Source organism: Larus michahellis, chromosome 1, assembly GCF_964199755.1.
Source record: "Larus michahellis chromosome 1, bLarMic1.1, whole genome shotgun sequence".
In the NCBI taxonomy this organism is placed as follows: Eukaryota; Metazoa; Chordata; class Aves; order Charadriiformes; family Laridae; genus Larus; species Larus michahellis.
This window is the reverse complement of record NC_133896.1, coordinates 108,527,150-108,547,303: the sequence shown is the minus strand read 5'-3', so window position 1 is coordinate 108,547,303 and position 20,154 is coordinate 108,527,150. Positions and strand designations below refer to the sequence as shown.

The window sequence follows — 20,154 nt, the reverse complement described above, 5'->3', positions numbered from 1 at the left end:
CCAGTATGTCCCCGTCTCTTTTGTACCGGATGAGCCCAGAACTGGACACAGTACTGGCCACAGGTGTGCCCTCACTAGTGCTAAGCAGAGGGGAGGGATCATCACCTTGGATCTGCTGGCACTGTTGTTCCTAATACAGCTGAGGAAGCTGATAAGTGTAAAGTAATTTAAATTTGAAATTGTCACATTTTTGCACTTCTGTTACAGAAAGATAAAGTGTATTTTGGAGTTTATATTTGGGAATATAAAGAAATAAATTAATTGTATGTACTCCTCCCTTTTCAAGAGTTACTAATCAGTATTCCCGATGTATATTTCATATGCAATTGGTTTAGCCCGTTCTTATTTTCTAATTTCTTTCAGTGGCCTCATTCTCTTAGAGAAATTACCTATCACACAGAGGAAACAAAATTATTTTACTACAGAAAACAAGAAAAGTGTCACTAAAAGGGATTCCAACACGTTTTTTTATCACTTAAAGATTGATGGGGAGAAGAGGAAGAGACTAGATGGAGGAATAACTGGAGTCAAAGACAGCTTATTCCAAGGATTGTCAACACCTACATAAGTGTGCAGTTACAAAAGATTTCAAAGAAAAAGAAGGAAGATGAAGAACAAGAGAAATAAAGAGTGAGGAAAGGATGGGATCAGTGAGGCAGGACAAACACTTGTCTGTTGGAAAAGAAACATTTATTGAGTATACTAAAGGCTGCTATAGGAGAAAAACATTAAATATAAAATTTAATTCACTAAATTTTCATTGAAGAATTTGAAAACATCCTGATTAAAGGAGGCCAAGAGGAGGTTCTGAGGAAAGCATTGAACTTGGCAAGCACAGTTTGCAAGCAAAATGGAAAACAGAAGAAAAACCACTGCTGTTATTGAAAGTGGTAGTATTAAAATATCATTGTGTACCAGAGGAAGTGGATTTGATATCTGGAATGTTTCCAAAACTGTTGATTCGACCAGGAGATGAGTAAGACGGGAAAGGAGATTTGGGTGTATATACGACAGGTTTCTTTTTCTAGATACTTTTTAAAATAGAGGTCTTAAGTTTTGTGCCTGGAGAAGAGGAAAAAGTAGTTGAATCCCAGGTAAAAAGGAGTTAAGTGAATCAGCTCTGAAGTGAAAGCGGGAGAGAGAAGGAGGAATAAAGGACACTATAATTAAAAATGGGATGTTATAACTTAAATACCAAAAACGTTCATGTATCCAGTGTTGCAAATTGTTACTGCAGCACTCTTTATTACATTAGATGCTGTGAACATACTATCATCCAAAGGTGCAATTAATGTCCTTTGACGGGCACTTTGTCGAAGAGCCCAAGAAAGAGTACAGTAACATTTACTGCCCTGAAGGCCAAATACCTTCTTTGCTTGTGCCATGTCTCAGTCAGCTTATGAAGCAGAATTGGAAGTCGCTCTTGATCCATTATATACAATTCAATAGTACACAGTAAATTCAGAAATTCTTCTTAGACTGTATCTACAATACTTAAGTGACTTAGTCTATTAAAAATAGCCACAAAAAGCAACCAACAATGGAACACCTCCTTACAATTTTTAAGTATTAAATGCTTCCTTTGATATGGCAATCATGATATACAAATCTATACTTCAAAAGTAATCAGCTGAAGACAGGTTAGTTCTGGTGGTTTCTTGGTGAGTCTTCAGACTACAGTAGTTAAGAAAAGAGCAGTATGAGAACCAATGTTACTAATCATCTGTTGCAAGTGTGAAGGGTAAGTAGCATTCTCTAGCTATGTGGTTGTAAATGGTAGCTACTCTATATATTTGTTTTTCAAATTAACGTCTTCATTCCTTTACCTACTGCTACAATTTGAACTGCGGAAGGAAACAAACGGAAGCATATTTCTCCCCAACTCTTAAAATAGAAAATACCTGCAATAAATGTTTAAATGAAAAAGCCAGGATGCATTCAGCTGGTTTTTGTCTAGACATATAAGTTAAGCATGGACAGGTTTCTTCTCTTATACTGAAATATATCTGGTGTATGTGAATGGCCCTGAAAATGTCAGCTGTTGGGGATGAATGCTACCAATGATAGCATGATACCACAAATCTATTACTGTCAGTATCTACTGTTTGTTAAATAATGCATGTATTCATAGTAGAGTTTTTATTCAGTGCAGCTATCAGTACTTAGTATGCTATTCTATGTCAAATATTTGTTTTATTTTTCCAAATGATATTCCGTAGTACTTGGTGAATGTGTCTGGCCACCACTCTGGATTCCAAATATTATATTGCTGCACTTGTGAGGTCACCACATTCTTGGAATATAGCTGCACAAGAAGTATATTTGCACAAACTAGGTGTAGCCTAGAAAAGCTATTTTTTCTCTTTCTTTCTCTCTTTTTTTTTTTCTTCATTGACTGTAAAGGGGAGAGACAAGCAGCCTCTTCTGAGGGACTCAAATCCGAAGCCTCCATGAGGGAGGAAATCACTTAGAAAAAGCTAAAGAAGATTAATCTTTGTGAATAACCACCAAAGGGGTTTTTTTGTTGGTGTTTCAGGATCGGTGACATTCCTGAATTTTGTGATGTGCAGATTCTTTACCCCCAAACCATCTAGAATCACAAGATTACAGAATATTTCATGTTGGAAAGGGCCTCTGGAGGTCACCTAGTCCAACTTTTTTCTCCAGCTATATCCAGGTTTCTCAGAAAATTAGAGGTCTAGTAAATTCTGCTGCCAAATTTTTCTTTTTAATTTGGATTAAGTTAATTATTTTATTCTTCGCCATGCTAAACAATCCCAAGTCTCTCAGCCTCTTCTTGTATGAGAGATGCTCCAATCCCTTAATTATCTGTTTCCATCACCATTTCTCACTAATGGTTTCCTTCACAGCACACCAGCATCTGGAAAACTAAGACAAATCCCACAAAAGAGGAAGCATCTGTGTACTTGTGGTTCAGAGGCAGATTGTCTGCTGCTAGGCTGTATGAGACATCATAAAACTTTAAAGGGCTCTATCATAAAAGATGTTAAAACCACCAAAGAGCTTTCTGAGAATCCTCTCTGGAATTGCACTAGACTCATCTAAGATGTCTCTTGATACTTTGTTCCATATTTCAATTCCCTCAATAGTGAGATCCGCGAGACATCACTAACATCTTCAGTATTGACATATACATTATTATTTGACTCTACATTGGTACTGGAATCAATTGCTAGATTGATTGCAGGTACACTCATCAATTGTTGATGATTTCTTTGCTGCTTTGGTCAGGTTCTGTAATATTTTCAAGGCAGTGACCTGTTCTTAATTGGCTTCTGGAGGAAGCTATCTTGCTCCACTGGCTGCAGCAGGAGTTTAGGGAGTCTGGCTTCTTAATGTAGTTGGGACAAATGAGTGTTCCTACTGCATGTCTAGTAATGTAGACATCTGCTACAGGAAGAACAATGTTAGTTTATGTATCTACATGAATGATCAAGAAGTGAAGAAAGAACAGGAGCATCTTATAGCTTTTCTCACTTAGAGAGAGATCTCTCTTAGATCATCAGTAAGTGAGAAAGTCTCTCCAAATTCTGCTGAGAGAATATGTTTGAATAGGACTGCGCTCTTTAGAAATCAGAAGACTGTGACATTCCACAAAATATGAAGCAATACCATAAACATGACATAAGTAGTGAGTATTACTTATTCATGCCACTAAATACATTTTCAGTATGATGGGATCATTAAGTTTATCTAGTGAATGAGCAGAACTGTTATGTTGCCATCTACAAGGTTAGAGAAATACAGGTATAATTCAGTTCTTCAGCTCCCTTAAGACATGGTCAGCTGCAGACATATACGAAAAACATATTGCATACGGGCAAGTTTGAGGAGAAACTGGATTTCTAGCAGTGCTGAGTGTAAATTTTGGCCGAGTTGTTCTATGTTCCCTACCCTTTGGGATTCCTTGCATTCAAAGCTGACTAAAGGCAGTGCATGAGGGTCACCAGAGTGATTGTAAAGGGCAGTCTCTTGAAGAGGAAAAAGTGAGTATACTGTAACTGATGTTCTTTAAAATACATAGACTGTCTTGGTAGAGCTCTGTGCTGTTTGGCTAGACAGTTTTTAATACATAAATAGCCTTAACTCTGCCTTGGTCAGCAATCATTTAAGTACTGTTAACACAATGATTCGTATCAACATCAGTAGCACGAGGAAAAATTGTCTAGTCTGGTATTCACAGAAGAACAAACTTGAAAATCTGTGTACCTTTATTTTAGTTTGCGAGAGGATTAGTATTTTTTTATCCCTCCTACTTCATTAAAGTCATTATCTAATATTTTTCACTTACAATGAGCTCTCATTTAGCCTGAAACATACTGGTTTGTGTTTTCAGTATTACCCTCAAAATTCTAGAAAAAAAAATATATTTCAGACTTCTATTAGTATTTTCTTAGGTAGATGTGGTCTGTTATTACAGCTCTCCATTGTATTATTTTCATTTTCATAGTATTACTTATGCAGTAGTATTCCATCAGTAGACCTTCAGAAATTACCTGCCCAACTGAGAGCATGTTTCTATCTGTAATTTACAATATATGACACAGTATGATATATGTAGTTTTGGAATATTGTAGCATTATTTTTTCCTTTTACCATAATTGCCAGGATCAGTACAACCCAGAATAGGATTCATCTTTTTAGAGCGGTGCTGCATTTGAATGTATAGTTAAATAATTTCCTCTGTAATCCTCGGGGCTTCTTTTCTGTGTTACTGCTTTCAAAATATCAGTCTCCAACTTGGTGTGTAAGATTATCATTTCTACCAATTACTTTTATCTATTGAATCTCATTTATTTTAATTCTGTCCATCTCTAAGCTTGACAGGTCATTTTGCAATTTTAATTTTTGCAGCTGCATATTTAAGAAGTGTGATTTCTGAAGATTTTCTAGGCTACCGTGCTGTGGCACATGTCCAGTTGCATTAATATAATAGGAAATCTTGTAATTCCCCATTGCAGAAGGAAGCAGATGAGCAGACCTTGTAAGACAACATTTCATCCTGACTAATGTGATTTTTGTTTTATTTTTGAAAGTACAGTTAAACGTTATTCCAACATGATAAAACAACAGAGCATCTTCATAGTTCAAAACTTGTGTTTTGGAAGGATTTGAAACTTAAATTTCTTATGTGAAAGTGAGGCAGCCCTCAGACCTTCTAAGACAATAAATGTCATTCTTGTGATTCTCAAAAGACAAGAAGAACATAAGTGCAGTGTCTCTTTAATAACAGCAACAGGCATCATAAACACCCTAGAAGGCAAGTTCTTATCTTTTTGCATATTGCCATGTTTCTTGAGTGCTCTGAAAGAGAGAAACTGAAGAGAATACAGAAAATTATTGTGAGAGAAAATGTAGCTCAGTGCAGAAAATCTGGCATGCAGGAAGGTTTTACCGTATTTATTCCATTCATGAAGGGCATGTAATCGTCCTGGCCTTCTTTTGTCAGTTGGCAGCAGCTGGGGAAACCTCACTTAGCAGACGTGTTCAAGATCATAAGTCATTGTAAGTCACCTTAAACTGTTTTGGTATTATCCAGATTGCAGGAAATGGAGCATTGTTGTCATTTCACTGGAGAAATTACCCTGCTGTTTGAATTTTCCTCATGATCATCTAAGACTGTTCTTTAAATACAGCCTGCCCTGATAAATAATAGATAGCGTTGTATGGACAGGTTCTGGGTCCCCAGCTCTTTGGCCTTTTGAAGGCAGCAAGCACAGAGAAGATGTTTCCGTTAGTGAGACTGTCAGCACCTCTTCTAATGAAGGGAGTTTGCTGTACTCCTAGACATATGCATTATCCAACGTGCAAAAAATCTGAAAAATATAAAAAGGAGAAAGCAGCTTGCTGTTGAACATTGTTCTCTAAACAAGCTAATCAAATATTTCAGTGGTATTTCTCAGCTGAAAGCAATCTAGTCTTTTCTTATTAGATTGCAAGCCAGGGCATAAAGTAGAAGATGACCAGATGATTAGAGGTAGAAGAAGTATATTCCTATTGACCCCGTTATTTCTTCCTTTTGATTACTGAGTACTTTAGAAGAGTTCAAAGAGAAATAGAAATGCATTGCAATGAAAGTAAAACTAATCTCCAAGGGTTATTATGTTGTTCTTCCATTTCAAAAACCTGACTTAGCACGTTCTACAAAACTCAGTGATGCCCTGAATTTATTCAGTAAGTACATGAATGGGTTGGAAAATTCAGTAAAGTTAAAGTATCCACAGCATCTGAGTGACACAAAACTGTGAAAGATGCTGTTTGGAATGTCTTTCTGAACTCATCTGTGTTACTAATCACTTTCCTAATGGGAAAAAAAAATCATCATGTATCTGCAAATTGGCCAGGATACTGTTCCACAACCAATTAGCCAAAATCCACAGTGTTGTGACCCTCAGTTTTTGTTATTTCCGCTAATTTTACTTAGAAAAGATGTCACCTTTAAAGGACTCCAATGGTACCTACATCAGCCAATCTAATAGAAACTTCTATATAAAATCTATAGAAACTTCTAATGTATTACCAAGTGCTTGTGAAAGTAGACTCAATTTCATTGTTTTTGTCCTGGTACTGAAATCTGTCATGACTGTAGACTAATTAAGGGATCATCTATCTTTCTGACCTTTGGACTCTGTTGGAATCATGACCAGCTAGTGATAAGAGCAAAAGTGATAGTTTCACAGAAGCAAAGCTGTGGAGTTCATTTCCAGTCAGAAGTAAAAATGGCCTCACCACATGCAGAAATAGAAATAGAAAACACATGATTTCTAAATATCCACAGTGCAACCCTAGCCTTGTATCCCTCCTTGTATGAAAGTAATCAAATTGCATGACTGAAAATGAAAGAGGAAGCAGAAGGATTTTCTTTCAACATACGAATACTTGAGAAGTTTTAAAATATTAGGAGCTCAGATACCATACAAGTACCTACTAGATAGGTAAGGCATCACTAGAATAACTGCGTATCAGTTGGAAATGGACAAACTGTTAATACAGCAAATAGACTAATGAGTACATGATGTTTTTTTAAAGGAAATTGCAATCTTTTGAAAGGGAGTATGAAGGCTGAGAAAACTAGACAAAGAACAACAGTAATAGTTTTATTTTTTCAATTTACTCCCCTCCCGTCTCCTTTTTTCTTTCCCTTGCGGTGGTGATCTGTGGCCTGACAGATCTTGGTGCACAACTATTGGCAAGTGCTGTAGATCATCCCTATAGACCTCTAGGTATATTGAATTCATTAGGAACAGAGCAATAGGCCATCTGAAGGATATCCAGAAACAAAATATAAATCCCTTGAAATCTATTTCAGATTTGATGATGGTACTGCATTCAGAAAGTTGGAATCTGAAAATCAGAGGGATTGTTTCAGTTTCATAAGCATTAAATTTCTGGGAGTTTAGCATGACCTATAGAGTATCAGAAATCCTTCTGGTTCCAACTGATTGTTACATTATTCCCATGACAGAGGGAACAACTCTAACATAAGGAAGAAAATTTTGTTGAGTGAATCCCAGGATAGCAGCATATGTCAAGTTAGTATTGTCAAAACATCTGCAAATTACTCTGGAGGATTCGTAGGGTTTGTTGTTTGTTTTTTACCCATTCTTCAAATACACAACACCAAATACTAGTAAAATGTAGTCATTTTAGAGAAGTATGATTAGAGATGGTGCTCTCCAGCTACTGCATATAACAGGTCCTACTGCCTTTTATGCCCAGCATGAAATGTGGATTTTTTTTTCCATGACAGTGTGAATTTCTAAGTTTCTTTTCTCTTTTTGATAATATTCCATTGCAAGATTTCACTACGTGACTACATATGACCATTAGATTATTTTGTGCAGAAAATAAAGTACAGTTTTTTGTGGTTGTGAACAAGGAGACCAGTTTATTGCAACGGTCATCAGTCTCAAAAATTGCTAATTAGTGCAGCTGAAATGCATGACTATTTTTTACTCATAATAGTCTAAACTATGCAAATTATCAAGGTTGCTTGTTTCTGTGTCAGAAAACATTCTGAAAGGAAGTCTTTTCCACAGAAAAAGAGAATGACAGGTAAAATAAATGAAGCGTATCTGCCTAGGAACAAGTATTTTATGCATAATTATTTCATACCTTGCAAATTAAGTACATCATATCTGCCTGGGAATTACAGAAAACTGAAATAATGTACTGAGGGCATATTGGAATTTACTGTGCAATTATATTTCTTGTTGCATTTTATATTTTTTGTAAGTGCTTGCAACATAGGAATCCAGGAAGGAAACATCAGTAGTGATATTCTTTGTTACTGTTTGGCATAGGTGTGTTTCCCAGAAGTCAAATACATATTCTGCTTATTTACCCTTTTCTAGCATCTCTGTATCATGCAAAAGTGTAGATATGCAAACTATTGATTAGGTAATGATTGAGGAATGTAGGTGAAAATCCCCAGGAAGAGGCCAAAAAGCTGTTAAGCTTCTAACAAAGTGAAATGGTAAAAAAGAAAAGCTTCCGGAGAAGGCTCTGAAAGAGCAGGCAGAGGTAGGGGCGAGGGCAGGAAACCCTGCAAGTCACGTAAGGACGGAGCTTGTACACTCTTTAAGGAAAAAGCTTTCTTTTCTGTGCTCACCTGGGCCATCTAGTCACTACCACAATACAACTCATAAATACTATTCAGAAACTCCCTGTGAAATACAACTGGAGCTATTAGTATAACCTTAAAAAGCGGAGGAATAAATACTGTCACCTGAGTACAATACAGCAGCTGTATTTTAGTATGAGGCACTTTAAAGAGAACGCAGTGTTTCCTGTTAACTTCTGTGGGGAGCTGGAATTACTTACTGCGTTTGTATTGAACAATGCATGGACCCTGGGCATTTCAGCATACAGGAAATCTGTTTATTGGTGTGTACCAAACTCCAAATTCATGCAGAATGTCCCCATACGCGTCCAGCTTGTTGTTTTCAGCTGTTAATAAGAGAGAACACTTTGTATTTTATTTATGGTACTTTGTTTAACCTACTACGGTAGAGCCTCAAGTTGGCTTGAACTTTGCGCTAAAATTGCCCTGTTTGGGGCAATTCTCACTTCAAAGAAAGATCAATGAAAAAGTTTACAGAAAGCTTTTGAAACTCTCCTTTAAATAGAGAATAATAAACTAGATGAGATCCCTCTTTAAACAAGTAGAACTTGGATCTGCGGAAAGGGATAAAATACAGAGTACTGTAAATAAACCTCCTTCTTTTCCACTGGCTCTTTGGAGAGTATGTCTTCTCCTTCAAACTTTTGCTTGCCAGTTGATACCTTTCAGTAGCTGGCTTCTGTTTGGGCTCCACGGGCTCCTTTGCTCCATCGACCAGACTTGGCAAGGGCTTACTCTCTGCCACATGCAAGAGCCCCGCTCCACTCAGTCTCTCTGCCTGGAGATTGCTACCTGGCCAGAAGCACTCCTGGCTTCTCCAGTACCGCCAACTGTTCATTTGCTCCCAGAGGGTTGCCCCTGCCCCAGGGTGAGGGAGCCGGGACTAGACAGTTAGGCAGCCGCTTTTTCTCTGATCCAACTTCACCCTTTTAGCAAAATATACCTAACACAGAAAATGGAAACAAACCAGTTCTGGCGTCCATCACAGCTATCAATTTCATAGGAGGAATCGGTGTCTTTCTAAATGGATGTAGATAAGGATATAGACATCGATGTAGAAATAAAGTTTGAAAATAAGATTCTAAAAAGACTCCGTGTAAGTGCTACCCTTGTCTAAGCAATAGAGGTAGAGTTTTCTCACTGGTTTGCTCTCAAATTGGGCTAGACAGGAAAGCTTACAGATGTTTAGGTTTGAAACTGATGGCACAGATAATTAATTGCATTTAGACTTACCACTTATAAAAATGCTTCTGACAAACAGCTTTCCCAAGAAGGAGTATTCTGTCAGAATTTTTCGCAAAGCCTCTGTGTTGGTATTTCCATTACAAAACTCTTTCTTTCTGTTCTTTCAATAAAACCTCACTCTAGGCTGAAACGTGGAACATCTGATCTCAGCTCTTGATCACTGGTTGTTTTTACCGGTTTTCCAGAAGATTGACTGAGCTGAGGTTTTTTATGTTGTGCAAAGGTTAAAAAAGGTGTGGAGAGGAGGAAATGAGGGAGGGTAGCAGTGGGTATATAGTTGATGCAGTTGGTTTTTATTTCAATTATTTTTTTCCTCTACCAGTAGGATCGAAATGGTGTGCTATTGGAATCATCAGTAAACCGTTTTTTCTCTAGTGGAATTCATTACAGTTCTTCTTAGTGTGTGAAATTCTGCACATTGCCCGATCTATGGGAAAATATTTCGACAGTTACGTAGATATTTATCAAGAGGTAGTAGCAACTGAAAATTACAACAAGATTAAGTAACACCTGAGATGATATATTGCATTATTTTTTACATAATTTCTGAGTCAGGGGAGGCAAAAATCACCACTTTCAAATTATGGGGTGCTGAGGGTTTGGGGTTTTTTGGTCTTTTTTTTGTTTGGTTGGTTTGGGGTTTTTTTGGGGTTTTTTTTGGTTGGTTGGTTGGTTTTTTTTATTTCCTGTGCTGTTCTCCAAATTACATGTATGGGTATGGTGGTAATCAAGCCATTTGGAAGCACTGGGTCATTTTGAAAATATTTTTTTCTGAAAGGCTGGTAATGTGAAATAAACTACCATTCTTATGTCCGCTCAGTTTGCATCTGACTAGAATTGAAATGCTGAGAAATGAATTCTGAGTCTCCATCTACTTCCTCAAAGATAGCAACAGCTTCACTGTTGTGAGGACTTTTGGCTAGTAAAGCCACAGTCATCAGCTTTGCCTGCTATTCTGGGTTGGTAGAAGCTTGCTTCTATGTACTTTTTGTTTTCTTGAGCTTGTTTTGCTTGGCTGTTATGTCAGCATATTGATATGTACATAGCTTTTAATCTTGTGGCTTTTGTTTTGCTTGCTTTTTTGCTGTAACGTTGCACCTGTTTTCCATCGTTATATGCATTTTATATTATATACTACACAAGTATTTATTTCTTGCTGTGGTTGGCCAGAAGTTGTCTCAGTTATGTTTGGAATGTGTCCGTTACACACAATCTCAGTCACTTTGATGTGCCTTGGAGCAGCTCATGGTGTAGTTCTATGTTAGGTCTGCTTAAGCTGTCACCTTTCAGTCATCAGACCCTACAGAGACTAAGTCGAACTTTAGCTGGCCTGCCCTGAAATAAACAATAAATTAATCTTGAAATCATTGTAAAGAAACCTGAATGGTAGCCTTAGAAGACACCAAATCTGAGTCACATTTTTGCTGAGTCTTCATTGTAGCTGCTTATTTTGGTGTAAGTCTTCCTGTATTGACAGCACTTGGAGACCCTTGCAATGGGTCAGAAATATACGATTTAGTAGCCATAGAACCACAGTAAAGCTCATTTTTATCATTGGAAGATGTAAATGTTAGGAGAAACAAATATAAGAGCCTTTGGGGACTTTAGAAAGAGGTGAGAACAGCCTTAGGAAATTGAACATCTTGGTTCTTCTCACAAATCAAAGCATAGCTCTCCCAGTAATTATTTTTACTTTTGACTATCAGAGGCTTACTGTACAAATAGACTCACTGAAGATTCAAACACTGCCAGGTGAAAGATTTGAATCTAGAGGTATACAGCAAAACTTCCTGAGTTATATAGGCTTTTGTATTGTTCACGTAGGAGAATTATGGTGTTTACTTACTTTTGATACTAGTATTTCTCCTGTGGAAAGACTCGATTAATATATGTAGATTCCCGAAACAGCTTGACTTCAGAGGAATGGAATGTTTGGGAATGCTTGACTGTTTTTAAATTGAAAATGTGGGTTAATCTAAATATAGGCTTTAATATAATTACAATTTTAATGCATTAGCTAAAGTGACATTTTGAATTTAAGTAAACCTCCCTACCTGCTACTCTTCCCTCAGTGGTTTCATGCAAACAAAATTTTGTTAGGAAGGATCTTCTGTTGGAAGATCAGATTTTTAGTCATAATCAAAAAGGTAAAGCCGCTATACTTAATTACCTAAAATCTTTAAATGTATTACATACGCATGTAGAAGTGGAACTTGCAATATATTCATAATAAGAAATAGCCTTTCAGTGTTCAAGAAATCTGATATTCCAGTTCCATGTAAGTGGTAGTAGACGTGAGAAAAATCTGTAGGCAAACTACACAATGCTAGACTTCTTAATTGAAAAGATAGTTTGTTAGTAGATGAAACAGGATTCTCAATGTTCACTCACATTTCTAAATATGAAAAAAAAAATGGTTTTAGGAAGGAGTTATTTTAGGCACTGAACAAAGCTGTTAGGGGGCAGTCAATGTTGTTTTTTTCCGAGGAAGATCAGAGATAACTAAAGTCCCTTAGTTTCTAGGTTTATATACATTACAAGTCACTTAGTACACTATTCAGAAACTTGGTGAACTCTTGTGCTTTATTTCATAGAGAAAACAAACTACTACGCCTAAAGACAACTGTGTCCGTATCCCTGTATTCTGGGGTGTGATTTCACTAGGCTGCTTCATAGAGCCTCTTGTCTAACATACCACGCTTTATTAATGTGCTGTTTCCTGCCTTATGACATGAATTTTTGTTTTTCAGCTCTGAGGGACAACAGAATTGAGCTGGTCCGAGCTTCATGGCATGAACTGAGTATCAGTGTCAGCGATGTGTCTCTGTCGGATGAAGGGCAGTACACCTGCTCTTTATTTACTATGCCTGTCAAAACTTCCAAGGCTTTTCTTACCGTTCTCGGTAAGTATAAATAGCTGAGCATAAAGAAGCAAATGGTAAACTTCTCAGGCTTTGGCAAATTATGATAAGAATGAACTTTTCTAAAGCTTGGCAGAAGATACATGTAAACGTCTGATCTTGTTTCGCTGATATTTATTATTTCATATTGCTGTGCTGAAAAATAACATGTCTCTTACTATTTGTGCGGTGGCAGGATAATGAATTAGGGAGCACACAAATACCAAGGTATGAGTGCTCCATAAAATGGACGTAACCTCCACATCCCAAGCACCAGAAGTGCAAAGAAGGTGCATGTGTTCATCTCCTAACAATGTATTGTATAGGGCAAAGGGGAGAAAATCAGAAAGCATGAAATCAAAACGGGCTTTAGAGCTTTATCGTTTTTCCTTAGCTGTGCATTTTCTTGGCTCATTCTGCTTTCTTTTTTGTCTATAAAGTGCATATTTTCACTGGGTTTGCTGCTTCTTTTATGCTTTATCCTCTAAATGCTCTGCTGTTTTCCCCAAAGGTTATAGATACACCATAGAAAAGCAATAGATTTCGAGAGATGCCCAGGAAATAAAGTTTCTGCTTGAAACTTTATATGATTCTATGAATGTCGGTAGCCCAATCAGACAAAATTGCTATAGTTCATTGAAACACACCTGCGTACCTAAGAGGTTATGTGATTTCAGAGATTGATTTTTATTCTTTTCTCCTTTTCCTGTCCCTGAACTTGACTCTTTCTTTCTTTTTGTTTTATTTTTATATGTAGACGGGCAGACAGTTGAATTTAATGGGACTAATGTAAGGTGTTCTCTGTGCCAGTAATATTCACAATAATCCAGCCAGGGAATTGGTTTTGTGCATGGGATATGAAATACATCTCCCTTTCACTCCCTGTGAGACTATTTTACAAAAATCTTCAAAAGTTTGCCATTAAGGACAAAAAATACCCACTCAAAGCAGAATATTCTGGAATAACAACTGCCTACACCTTCTTTTCTGTAGAGGCATCTCGTGATCTAAACAATAGACGAGTAGACCAGTTCAACATTGTAAACGGCAGAAAGACATAGAAAGGTGTTAAAAGACAAAAAAAAACATTTAGTCAATATTTATTAACCAAAGTAAAGTGATCTTTCACAGTCCTTTTAGTTTTACCTTCATTTTGAGGGAGGTTTAATGCAGTTTTCCCAATGTCAGCTACTTACCTACCAAGAAAGAAAGCTGCAAGATTTAAGATACCTTTTTTCATTTTATATTTGTAATTTTCTATTTCAAAGCAACAAAGCAACATTTTAAACTCTTGGAATACTTTCTATCTGAGATGGAGATATTTTCCATTGAAATGTATTACACCTTTTAATCAGATAAACTATCCTTCTATGTACTAATAATCTCTTTATTGACTGCTCTGTTATGGATTAGAAGATTTAAGTGTCAAGGTATTATAGTAGACACCATTTTCTGTCCTGAAAGAGAGGAGTAAATTTATTACAGAAATGTACTATGCAATAGGTGCTGCTGCTTGGGTTTTATGTACATAATCTCTCATATTGGAAAAGAGATGTAAACAAACCAAATTGTGAAATGCAGGGCACAGGATCAATTACTGTGACCAATCCCTTTATCTAACCACAAATATGAACGCGTCAAAGTGCTGCAGATGCAAGTTAAAACAATGACATTTTCAGAGATTTTAAAGTGACGGTCATGAGTATCACTTTAAAATAAGTTAGTCTTGTGCTTTCAGAAGTCAAATGGATTTATATACATAGTGATCAAATTTTTCCCAGTTCTTTTCATAACTTTTTTTTTAAATCTTCCACGGTTCATTGAAATATGTGTATAGTATGCCATGACCTCCTCCAAAGATCTTGGATTCAGCTGAAGAAATCTGCATAGACAATAGGATTGTGATTATACCTGTTGGGTTTTTAGTTATGTGTTCTCTGAAGATAAAGTAACTCCTGTATTTATTTTCATCCTGTCTTTTCCCTGGATTTTGTATTCAAATCATCATAACTCATGCTTAAACATCTGTTCTGAACTTAGATCAGTTCAGCTTTTTGTTGTCAGCTACATTTTATTTTCACAGCTGTACTTCTAATATACTTTGTCACCCTACTGGCTGTGCAGACCAGTTTAAACTTTAGAATAGCAAGTCAGACTAGACCTGCATGCAGAATGTATGTAGGTAAGACAGTTTTTAGAACACAATCTGTTTCCCTTAGAAAACTAGATAATTTCTGTTTTCTTTAATTCTTAAGAATCAACTGCAGTTCAGATTGACAGTTTATTTGCAGAAGGAAACAGGATTCACTGACATTCAATTTTGGTAGAAGGCAAGGAACTAATTACTCTGTTTCCAGAATTTAAAGCGTATGAAAAAGTGAACTTTAAGATGGTCGTATATTCATGGCAGCAGCTGACACTATCAGAGACTTTTTGCTTGTTTGCTTGTTAGGTGTTCCTGAGAAGCCACAAATTACTGGATTTACCTCACCAGTTATGGAGGGAGAGAGGATGCAGCTGACTTGCAAGACTTCTGGTAGTAAACCAGCAGCTGATATCAGATGGTTCAAGAACGACAAAGAAGTTAAAGGTATTTAAAAGGACTTTGATGTAATTTGGTCCAATTGTCAAAACTACCTGTTATTTAGAATTATATTTTTTAATTTTTGTTTGTAAAGTTTCTCATATTCAACCATTTAATGTATCAGTGATAGTATGTAGATAAGGAATTGATTGTAAATTACTGGAGTGGTTATATAACGATCTTTTTATTTTTTCTTCAGATCGTAAAAACTGATGTTTGAATTGCTCTGAACTCTGTTCAGCGTAATAAACTCAACTGTGATGCTTCATAGAGACACATTTTATGGAGTATAGTTATCACAGCCATACCATTCAGCCCAGATATTTTACCTTTTCATTTCTTTTTGCCTTCCTAATATGACATATGTCTGATTTGGTCAATTGCCAGTTTTGTGTTACACTCCTCTAAGTAAAGTGATCAGGTGAGGCAGAACTGTCTGGAGGAGACAAGAGATTGCACTTCCCTTAGGGGACCTTCAGAGCCTGCGCTAGTGAGTAAGAGTCGGGACGTAGCAATTGAAGGAGTTTGCGTTGGGAAACGGAATCTGCAGCTGAGGCAAGGATGCTGAGAGTGGGTGGTGAGGAGCAGGGAGAAGACAGGCTTCGAAGGGGATGAGTAGAACTTCACAGGAACTGGGGGGAGTTGGACAAATTCTGCTGTAACTCAAAAGTCATAGAGTGCCTAAAACCGAAGCTGAAAGCAGGGATTTGCCTTTGGGGATGCCGTCAAATAGTAGAGAGTTGCATATAAAAGCTATTTATTTCTCTTCTGTCTTCTCTTTCACTTTGTATATTCTTAAAAGTTAGTTTTCTAGTCCATATTCTCATAAATGCTGGGAGAGTTTAAAATCCTTTTTGGTGAATGGGTGGAGAGAGATTCCTATAACAGAAGGTTTAGTCACATCTACCGCAGCCAACTGAGGTGCCCATTATAGAGCATATGAATAAAAAGGATAAGGGATTGGTATTTGTTCATGTCATCTCTAGTCATTCCTCTCTAAGACCAGATCAACAAATAACTAAAAATCTACCTTTTCTGAGAAGCTTTTTTTAAAAACCAACCAACTTTTGTGTGCTTTGCCTCATGTTTGTCTGACATTGTGGATTTTTTTAGCTCAATAAACTGCCTCAAGCACAGTTACAGCATTAATTACAGAATCCATTAATCTTCCTTTGCTATTCTCTACCACAGTTCAATGTACACAACCAGAGCTGTGATATAAAATTGGGAAATAAAGGAAATTGCAGTTGATTGTCCAAGGAACCCACTCTATTCTAGAAGCATCTTCAGATTTCGCATGAAAATCAGAATAGTGTTGAAGAAGACAGGAAAATGAGGAAACAGAGTACCATTCTTTCCAGCCAGTGGGAAATATGAGGAGATTGCTGAAAGAAAAGTACCATCTCATCAAATGTAATTAAAAAGAATTTAACAGCACAGCTAGCACACATGGCACAGCATCGGTTCTGTGCTCTAGAAAAGATGACAGGATGAATATTTATATTCAAGAAATATAAAGATTGAAAATCACTCTAAGCGAAGTTAATACTTTAAGAGAAGCATTGGCACAGTTGGCCTAAAAGCAAGGCAACTCATCTGAAAATATGTTACTTTAAAAATTCTATTTTAAAATCAGGTGTAATAACTTCGCCTTTCTTTCAGTTGTCATGGAATTGAAGCCAAGCAAGCAATTTCGTGATTTCACTCTGTAACTAATTTGCTTTTCTTAGCGGTTCCTAAAGGGATGCTTTTTCAAAAAAGGGGGCGGGGAAGGGACAAAGAAGACGTGTGGAAAAAAAACAGTAAAGGGAAAAAAAAACCAGAAATGAGAGGAAAGTACTGAGCACATTCATTTCAGTTTAGTTTTCTAGGTCTTCTGAAGAGCACATTGCCATTTCACAAAGGTTAGAAATAAAATAACCTAACCAGTTTGCAGTGGCATCAGCAGAAGTTACATTAGCTTTGTGCACTGTAAAAGGTGAAATGATAAATCTGAGAAAATAGATATGAAATTATATGCTAATGCAGCTGACATTAAAGGTTAGGAGTTCGTCTGTCTAGCACCAGTAAATCCAATTGTGTTACAGTGTATTATACATGGTGCAAAAGAATATAAATGATGCACGGAGTTCAGAGTCGCACCAAAGGGGAAAAAGCCATTCTAAAATTGAAGCTCCGTTGCTATTACTCAAAAAAGGAATCATCATCTGGTAAAGGAATACTGTTTGATAGAGTAAGTGTTGGTAATGAGAGAGACTGAATGTGAAGCACTGAGTACCATACCTTTTACTTTAGTGTTCTATCTCTCATATATGCACCAAATTAACAAAGCGATCTGCACTTTAGCATTCTATTGACATTTCTGGAAGATTATTAAAAGCAAAAACACTGGAGAAGCTAAATACATAACTTTTGTTAAAAAATTATCTATTCTTTCAACAAAATTTGTTAGATGTTATTTCAACAATATTATGTAAAAAATTATTTTTAGGTTTCGGGAATATTTTTTAATGTATTTTCTTTTTTTTTCCCCTAGCAAAATTTTCCTTCAAAAATAAGTAAGATAATATCAGTTTGTTTTGTTGCAACAGATTAGGACATTTTTGCATTAGTTTTGTATTGTTTTTAGTATAGACAAAGAATTCAGAGGGGCAGTGAACATTTTGCCTTGATAAACCTCTAAAATGAAGACGAAAATGTTTTAGATAATGAGTCCATTTCATGGCAGAACTTTATTTTAAATGTAAAGAAAAATTGCATTTGCCTTGTGAAAACAGCAAAGCCATCTTTTTAAAAGATGAGTGTGTCTATATGGATGTTACAAGTATGTGCTTTTATAAATGAACAATGAATGACAGACATTCTATCATTTCTATTTATTATTTTCACTGTCAAACATCTACAGTTATGAGATATAAACTAGTATTAGTTAATACAAGTATATCTACCTATCTGAAGAGTCATAGAAGTGGGCCCATAGCTGACCCTTAGATTTCATATGGCCCAGCCTCTCTTCAAAGGTTAGATCAGGTTGCTAAAGGTCTTCTCCAATTCAACTTTGAAAAATCTCCAAGGATGGAGAATCCTAGTCTGTCTGTGCTAGATGTTTCAGTATTTGAAAGTATTATTATGGAAAATGTTCATTATATTTCATTATATATAATTATAGATATTTCATGATATATAATCAGAATTTGCCTTGGTGTAACCTGTGTACATTGCCCCTCAACTTTTGCAGTACACCTCTGAGAGGACTCTGGCTTTTTCTTCTCTATGACCATGCATTAGGTACTTTAAGGCGTCACTTTGATCTGGTTTTAGTCTTCTCTTCCTCAGGTTGGACAAACCCTACTATCTTAAGCTGTCCTTGTACATTGTATGCTCCCTCCTCTGACCATTTCTATGGCTTTCAGCTGAACCTACTCGGGTTTGTTGACATTTCTCTTGTACCGGAAAGCCCAAAGCTGGGCCTGCTACTCTAGATGCAGCCATGCAAGAGCTGAAGAGAGAAGTCACTTTCCTTGATTTGCTGGCTATGCTATCATTAATGCAGGGCAGTTGCTTTTTATCTTTCAACCCTGCAAAGACACACTGTTGACTGATGTTCAACCTATCCTCAAGACCCCCAGTTCCTCCTCTATAAAGCTAGTTTCTATCTAGTCATCCCCCAACCTGTTTCATTCTAGTGAAAGTGCGTCTGTGATGGATCTTTTTTTTTTTTTTAACCTTTTTTCAAGGGGGTATTTAGGAGAGTGAAGGATCAAGACAATAAATGAAAGAATGGACTACGGTAGATATATTTAAAAATTCTGTAAAAAACATGGGTAAATATTCTGAATGCTAGCGTACGGTAACATACCCATTACCTGACCTCCGCTGCTCTTACATCCAGGTGGGCTTACATTCAGTTAGCATATATTACAATCACACCTTCATTTTGCTATGAAGAAACATCTAAGCAGATACAGCTGATAAAGTGGACAAGCTAAGTATTTCTGTTGATGAGGATGTCAACAGTTTATAGAATAGTATCACCATCCTTTTTACAGAGGTCGTTAACACTAAGAGTTGAAATCTTCCAAACAGTAGGTGTCTAGAGAAAAGCTTCTAAACATCCGTTTAGGAAATTAACTGCTTTTGTTTTTCTAAAGGATTAAACATCCACGGCCTCTCACTGAAATTGAAGTTGTTGATGTTTCAGGGGCTGTTTGTCCTCTGCCTGAAGTCAGTAAGCAAAGGGATGTGTGCATTACTTATAAGCAGAAGGCTATCTATATAGGTGCTTATTATTGAATTTGGGAACCTAACTCTGGGAACAAAATCTCATGTGTTTGCTTTAAATATTAGTGGAGACATTTGTTGTTTGGCTATAATAACTTTGCTTTAGCCCTGGTCAATATTTCTCTCACCTAGTGATCCCTGAATATTAGTAGTCACGGTGGCAGAAATTGAAATCTCTTAAAGCTTAGCAACCAACAGGCAGAAAAATGCTTGTATGCAAGAAAAAATTATTTCTTAGGGGAAAATGGGAATCATATAACTGTGTGGTGTATTCATCTATCTGGAGACAACGAAAAAGACCACCTTTCTGATATCAGAGGTATTTTTAATCTAAAAAGATGTAGCTTAAGCCATTTAAGATTTGCTTTCTAAAATTGATATTTCATGGCAATTTTATTTAGGTCATCTTCTTCTCTAATGGGATTTAGTATAATTTATAAAACTGAATCCTCTCACTTTTTCTTTTTTTAGGACACAGAGGACACATGCAATCTCAGTGT

The 20,154-nt window shown here is 36.6% G+C and overlaps 1 protein-coding gene across 4 annotated transcripts in view; it reads left to right on the top strand.

The window, feature by feature from the left end:
- CADM2 (cell adhesion molecule 2) overlaps window positions 1–20,154 on the top strand; it is a 668,106-nt gene that overhangs the window by 531,359 nt on the left and 116,593 nt on the right. For all 4 annotated transcript variants that reach the window (XM_074599232.1, XM_074599214.1, XM_074599242.1 and 1 more), the window contains 2 exons: window positions 12,640–12,792; window positions 15,242–15,379. In XM_074599232.1, the coding sequence (XP_074455333.1) occupies window positions 12,640–12,792; window positions 15,242–15,379 (291 nt within the window). The remainder of the gene's footprint in view (window positions 1–12,639; window positions 12,793–15,241; window positions 15,380–20,154) is intronic.